General features: G+C 38.8%; 2 protein-coding genes across 2 annotated transcripts in view; one reads left to right on the top strand and one right to left on the bottom strand.

The window, feature by feature from the left end:
• hd (humpty dumpty) overlaps window positions 1-5002 on the top strand; it is a 10884-nt gene extending 5882 nt beyond the window's left edge. Inside the window, exons 7-10 of the mRNA XM_070142674.1 lie at window positions 1220-1430; window positions 2269-2464; window positions 3402-3602; window positions 4036-5002. Of these exons, the coding sequence (XP_069998775.1) occupies window positions 1220-1430; window positions 2269-2464; window positions 3402-3602; window positions 4036-4200 (773 nt within the window). The 3' untranslated portion in view covers window positions 4201-5002. The remainder of the gene's footprint in view (window positions 1-1219; window positions 1431-2268; window positions 2465-3401; window positions 3603-4035) is intronic.
• Window positions 5003-5270: 268 nt separating this feature from the next.
• LOC113814332 (protein snakeskin) overlaps window positions 5271-7500 on the bottom strand; it is a 4082-nt gene continuing 1852 nt past the window's right edge. Inside the window, exons 2-3 of the mRNA XM_070142143.1 lie at window positions 6371-6541; window positions 5271-5619 (exon numbers count right to left, since the gene is read on the bottom strand). Coding sequence (XP_069998244.1) covers window positions 5422-5619; window positions 6371-6541 — 369 coding nt within the window. The 3' untranslated portion in view covers window positions 5271-5421. The remainder of the gene's footprint in view (window positions 5620-6370; window positions 6542-7500) is intronic.

The raw sequence follows: 7500 nt of genomic DNA, 5'->3' as shown, positions 1-7500 counted from the left end.
AGGGCAGGTTGACGTAAAAATGCTGTCATGAGAAAATCTGGCTGTGGGGCATGGTGACATGAACTTGCCATCATGAGCATTTTGACTGAAGGCTGGGATGACGGAAAAGACTCGCTACAAGTGAAAAAACCTCTTGAGCATGGAAATGGTGACCTCTCTGGAGCCGGTACTCTTCCAGTCATAGCTCTCGGATGGTACATACTCATTTACTGATAGGAATAATGCAAGAAACCCTTTCTAAATGCCCAGTGAGTCTAATCAGCCTTCAAGAGCTTTGTTCACTTGTGGCAAGCCATACCAGTCACCCCTCTTTCCCCTCTCTCATTGTCCTTTTCTCTTTAAATTTCCTTCCCCTTTCTTCCCCCCCTTCCCTCTTGAAGCTGCCCCTCTCCTTTCCCTCTCGTTTCCTCCCTTTCTTCTTTAAATTCCCTTTCCGTTCCCCCTTCCTTTTACCCTTCCCTTCCCATCATCCTTCCTAACCCCCCCCCTCCCCCTCAGACTGTCATGGAAATAATGAATTTGCATAAGCTAATGGTCTGACTACTTCAGTGGCAGGATATTTGCCTTGGGGAAGAAGAATGATATGGAAATGGTATGGAAAGACTTCAACTCTGCAGTCACTTAGAATATGATTTCAGGTGTAATGTGCAAGCATAACGTCTGAACAGACTGATCAGAGAAACACAAGCAGAATTGTGATATAGATGTTATATTATATTGTATGGGATATTGTATTTAGTTATTGTAATGCCATGTTGTATTGTATTGAATTTTTGCTTTGTGGATTGGAATTAGTGAGGCACAATCATCTGTCTGTTCTCCTTTCCCCTGTTCCTGTGGGCCAAAGAAGCTCATGCTGAGATTCCATGTTGTTCTACGATACATGTGCCCAATTTTAAGCGTTAAGCATGGGAAAATGGACCATGGGATGTGAAAACATAAGGTCTGGATTACACTGCTACCTTTTCTACATAGGTCTTGTACCTGCCAGTTTTAATTCACGTCTCAATGTATTTTTAAGGTGTGAACATTGATCTTAGATGAATTTTGAGGGAAATATTCCATGATAACCATGCTCCTTTGATGGTTTAGTTACCCTAGGACACTAATCTTTTATCAATATGCATGTGTCATATAAATATATAACTACATAATCTACTTATGTTGCTATAGATATTCTATGTTTATAGACAGTCAAAACAATCTTAACCCTTTTCAGACATTGAATTTGAAATGCCATTCCACAACAACGGCACAAAGAATGGACAGGATCCAGGCAACGAACAGGGGGGCAGGATGCAGGAGCCTCAGCAGGAAGATGAGGAAGAAGAGGAGGAGGAGGAAGAAAAGGAGGAGGCTACTTCCTGGCTAGAGAATCTTGGGGTCGAAACCTCGCAGTTCCCTAATCTGAACCCCAATCGCGTAAAGCTGTGAGTGCTCTCTCTCTCTCTCTCTCTCTCTCTCTCTCTCTCTCTCTCTCTCTCTCTCTCTCTCTCTCTCTCTCTCTCTCTCTCTCTCTCTCTCTCTCTCTCTCTCTCTCTCTCCCTCCCACTCTAACTCTCTCACTCTCTCCCTCTCTCCTTCCCTCTAACTCTCCGTCTCCCTCCACCCCCCCTTTCTCTCTCTCTCTCTCTCCCTCTCCCTCCACCCCCCCTATCTCTCTCTGTCCCTCCCTCCCCCCTCTCTCTCTCTCTCTCTCTCTCTCTCTCTCTCTCTCTCTCTCTCTCTCTCTCTCTCTCTCTCTCTCTCTCTCTCTCTCTCTCTCTCTCTATCTCTCTATCTCTCACTCTCTCACTCTCTCTTGCTCCCTCTCCCTCTCCCTCTCCTTCTCCCTCCCCCCCTCTCTCTCTCCCTCTCCCTCTCCCTCCACCCCCCCTTTCTCTCTCTCTCCCTCTCCCTCTCCCTCCCCCCCATCCCCTCCCTCTCTCTCCCTCTCCCTCCCCCCCTCTCTCTCTCTCCCTCTCCCTCTATCATTCACTTACCCTCTCTTTCTCTCCCTCTCCCCCTATCATTCACTCACCCTCTTACTCTCTTTTACTCGTATTTGAATATTTATTTGCTTAAAGTAAGTGTGAGGGAAGAATCTTTATAAAGAGGCTTCCAAGCTCTTTTCATCTTGATGTACCATTCATTGCTACTAAGTGATGTAAAGGAATACAGTTTTGGCTGTAGATTAAGGTAAGCTATTATTTGAAGATGTTCAAGCAAAGATTGTGGTAATCAGTATATAGATATGACTGTAGAAGGCTGTTTGTATCTCTTTTGCAGAGAAAGAGAAAAGTTCAAGAATGTAGATAAAACAGCCGCATCCCTGGTGTATGTGGAAGGGATGGAGACCCAGGGCCTCATCAACTTCCTCTTGAACAGCCGCAGTTGTGTGGGTACCACGGGACTCTTGGCCGGAGTGCCACCCACTCTCCTGGCCCCTGTGGCCTTTCAGGGCAGCACACTCAAGACACTCAAGGTAGCCCTTTAAAGTGTTGCATTTAACAGCTATGATACAAAGGCTTGAATATTATATTTGTTTATATGATATGACATAGAAAGGTGTGTGTTAAATCTTTAATATATTAACCCGTTGGATCTGGATGCATCATGGAAATCACGGAGCTGAAAAAACGGGCAGTGGGTTATGTGTGTAGATAGCATCCCGGGTGTGCGGTGCACAGGCCAGGCACTCGTGAATACCCATGAGCGGTGACAAGACTGTGCCTCCCCTTTGCATTGTGTAAACCTCTTTAGCTTTTATACCATTTTCCAGTGTCCATATCTGTCTTTTTCCAGATGGAAATAGCCTATTTTCCATGCACAGACTCCATATCATCTCTCTGTGTAGTAGATAACTCAGTGCAAGAAAAAAAAGTTGGGAAAGTTTGGTTATATGTGTCATATTTCTCTCTTTTTTTTTGTAATGTTCAATTTTCTATAATACAACCTGTGCCTATCACAGTGGCCAGAAATCTGGTGCGCAGCATTGAAATGGTGTCTTCCCTGGAGCTGGCGCTCTTTCAGTCACGGCTTTTGCACGTTACATTTCACATTTATTTATCTATGGGACTAATGTTTAAGCTCCCTTCTAAGTGCCAGATGAGTCAAATCACACTCCAAGAGGTTTGTACACTCGTAATGAGTCTTTTCCATCATCCTGGCCTTTGCTTATGATGGCAAGTTCATGTCTCCCTGCCCACGGTCATTTTGCCCAATGATGGCATGTTCACGTCACCCGGCCCACGGTCATTTTGACCAATGATGACATGTTCAAATCACCTGGCCCTCAATCTAGATTTTTTGATGACATGATTGCAGCGTCATTCAGGTCCAAGGGGTTAAGTGTGAATAGATGACTGTCTTTCCCTTAGTTAATTATTGTGTTATATAATCTGCCTTTCATCCTGTTCTAGGCCAAAGGAAGTGTGATCCGGCAGGAGGGTGACATGCACCACAGTATGGAGGTGTCAGGCCCCATCCTGCCCCACACTGTGCATCAGCTGTGCTCCCTCCTCTCCCTAGCGACAGACAGCTACACCCTCTCACTTGTCCCTGTTCCATCCACACTTCCCTTCTCGCAGCACAGCCACCATGATGCGGATGCTGCTCCTCAGGTCGGTCAATTCAAGATTGGTCGGGGGCAAAAAGAAAGGCCATCGTAGGCTCACAGAAAAAAAAAGAGTTTGATTTTATGTTTTGTTTTAGGGTTTGATGTGGCTATAGCCCCACCAAATCTGCCACCTGCGTTCCCCACCGTCAAATCAGTCTCACTGTCTTCTTTAATTAGGGCCCTATTGTGAATTCTGTTATTTCCAAAAGTATAATCTCTTAGATATACTGATTATATAGATAATTTCATTTGTTCAGTTCATACATGAACAATATGCTAATTTCTAGTTTCCATCTATCTCATGGCCCCTTTTGAACAATGTCACATCTTAGTATCATTATCATCAGTTTTCTAAGAGTAATGAACCTTTCGAGTGAGTGAGAGAGTGAGTGTGATAGTGTTAGTAGAAGCCACTAATCCATCCTGATTTCTCATAGGCTTTTGCACAAGAAGGCCTGGTGGACTGTGGGTTCGATGCCAGCGTGCGCTCCCTCATTTGCACTCCACATAGAACAGAACAGGAGGAGACGGACTTGCCACCAACGTACCGTGAAGTTACATACAAAGATAAAAAGTTCACGTGGACTGACAAATTACAATGAAAGTGATGTTAGGCTTCATTTTGTACAAATTTTTAATCATTATTAGGATTGTAAGTGCCATAGCATTCATTATTATCAATATTATCAATATTTTATTTTATTTTTATTATTATTATTTTTTAATAATCAAGTTTGTGACATTATCCTTAAATCCTTAACTTCCCAAGATAAGTGATTTCATATTAATTATTATAATTTATTTTTCTTTACTGTCATTTGTAAAAAATGTGAGAAACATAATTGAGTGTTACCCTCAAGTGACATTATATTGACCCTTTCGTACTAGGACTTGTGTAGCAAATTTCTAGCACAATCACAGGTGTTGCAGCATTGGTCGGAAAGAAAAAAATGAGAAATGTTTTCAGTTTGACAGTGAGGTGAAAATTATATTATGTCGCGTATGTCTTGCATCCTGATAGTTTTGTGTATATGATAGTAAATGCAAAAAAAAAAAAAAGAGAGAAAGAGAAAAGTAAAAACTTGAAACCCAGTGAAGAATCTGTGTGAGTAATATAAAACAAAAATATGGAATTTTATAATAGAAATGTGACTTGTCTGACAAATACTTAGGAATTTTATACTGGAAGAATGACCGAGAGCTCCTTCATGTATAAGAAAGAGCAGTAATTTTCTTAGAGAAATAAATTACTTTCTTTTCTTGTGAGAATTCTGCTTTACTTCTTATTCTTTTTTACAGAGAATCTTATTTTTATGAGATTGTTTTATATAGATATCTCCTGATGTTTTATTGCTAATGTAAATAATGTGTCATTAATGTGGAAAATATATGTTTTAGCATTAATTTGTCTTTATGTCCCATCTACTTTTTTAAGAGTTGAGGTTAACAGTGATATATATATATATATATATATATATATATATATATATATATATATATATATATATATATATATATATATATACACACATATATACATATACATGTATGTGTATGTGTGTGTGTGTGTGTGTGTGTGGGTGCGTGCGTGCGTGCGAGCGTGCGTGTGCTCGCCTGTGCTTGGGTCTGCACAGTCTATGGGTAAATAGATATGGATAGATACATGTATATATATTATAGCTTGATGCATTTATCTTATGTCAGGAATAAATACACGAAATAATTAACTGCAAATTCACATTCGGCAATAATACACGAACAACACAATATATATACATAATATACAAGTTAACTTTTGAAATGTCATTACAAAAAAGTTCAGCTTAAGCACATCTGTAATTCTGGTAAGCAAAGAAGGTGTCGAGGCCATAGAAAACGGAGTTGACGAGACACATGGAGCCAACAGCCTTTCCAGAATCCGCCACGGGAGAGGACCTTCCTGGCTGGACGCTGAAGGTGTGGATAGTAAGCCCGCCCAACACCACCATGAGAATCGCCAGAATGAAGTTCACTTCCATTTCCTGGAGGAGAAGAAATGAATGAGGATGGGTTTTGGGTCGTGGTTTCGGGTTGCAATATGGAGAGTTTGTGTGGGTTTGTGATTACCATCTTCAGTTAGTCAGGTGTTTCTTGAAGTCTTTGTATTGACGACCATCTCTCCATTGCAATTTTTGCTAGTATTTATATCAGTACTTCTAGAATGATATAATGGTTGATATTCAACACTGGAATTAATAACTTTATTGAAGTGTGCAAAAATAGCAAGATGTTCAAATGACACTCAATATATCTGTTACGTGAATGTATAATATCTGAATATTTACAGTAAGTTTGATATTTAAACTAAGTTGCGTGACCCCTGGAAATGTTTATCCTAATGTGGAAAGCCCAGTTGTAAATTGCAGAAGGAAAGCAGTGAACAAGAATATAAATGATCAATTAAAAAACATATTCTCATAATGAGTCCTCCCACCAAAATAGTAAAAAATAGATTAAAAATAAGTAAGCAAATAAAAAAACAAACAGATGAATAAGTAAATCCATAAACACTCTCCCCGAATCGAAAAAAGACAAAGACAAGGAGAGAGAGAGAGAGAGAGAGAGAGAGAGAGAGAGAGAGAGAGAGAGAGAGAGAGAGAGAGAGAGAGAAGGAGAGAGAGAGAAGGAGAGAGAGACAGAGAGACAGAGACAGAGACAGAGAGACAGAGAGACAGAGAGAGAGAGAGAGAGAGACAGAGAGAGACAGAGAGAACAGAAAGAAAAGTGACTCACAAAGAGCGCCTTCTGTATCTGCTGGCCCCCCAAGAGAAGAGTCAGGAGGAGGAGCGGACTCACGACCAGCGAGAGCACCAGGGTCCCTCCCCCGAAGAAGTCCAGGCTCTCGCTCCCGAAGCCGAGGCCGGGGATGCCCTGGGAGATGCTGAGGGCGAGGATGGTCATGGCCTGAGGTACCAAAGGCAAGGAGGGTAGCGTCAGGGGAGGTTGTGTGGCCCTCTCTCCTTTTTTGCGATTCTTGTCGTTATTATAGTGATTATTTTTTGTAATCATTATCATTTATTATCACTACTATTATTATGATTAATATTATTATGAATATTATTATCATTATTATTGTAATTATTGTTATTACTATTATTGCCATTGTTATTATCATAACTAATAGTACTGATATTACGATCATTATTATTTTTTATTATTTCCTTTATTATTATCATTACACTTGTCATTATCACTATCAATAGACTGATTATTAATATCATCATCGTTATTACGATCACCTATATTGTAATCATCATATGATATTTCTAATAATTTTATTTATCACATCTTTGCTACGATGTTCCCCAATACCCCATCATTATTATTAGCATTACCACTGTTATTATCAATATCATTATTATTGATAATATTACAATTATCATTATTGTTATTATTGCCATTATTGTTAGTATTATTTCAGGTATTATCAATTTCATTACTATTATTAGTACACTTATTATCATTATTGTTATTATTATTCTTATTATTAGCATTGTTATAATCTTCTTTTATTATTATTATCATTATTATCGTTATTATTTATATCATTCTTGTCATTATCAATATTATTATTACTGTTATTATTATTATTATTATTATTATTATTTTATTATTGTTTTTATTATTTATATTATTATTATTATTATCTTCATCACCCAACATTATTATTAAATAATTGTTGTAATTCACACATTGATCATTGAAATTTGAGTATGGATTCCTTATTAAATTTCCTATTATAATGATGACAACTATTGTAATTTTATTAGTATATTTACCATTATTAATATTTCAGTTTTTTATTTATTTATTTTTTTTATTGGTGTTTTTAACCTGCTAACGGAAACTATTATAGTTTATTT

This window comes from Penaeus vannamei, chromosome 29 (genome assembly GCF_042767895.1).
Source record: "Penaeus vannamei isolate JL-2024 chromosome 29, ASM4276789v1, whole genome shotgun sequence".
Lineage (NCBI taxonomy): Eukaryota > Metazoa > Arthropoda > Malacostraca > Decapoda > Penaeidae > Penaeus > Penaeus vannamei.
This window is presented reverse-complemented; position numbering and strand designations above follow the sequence as displayed.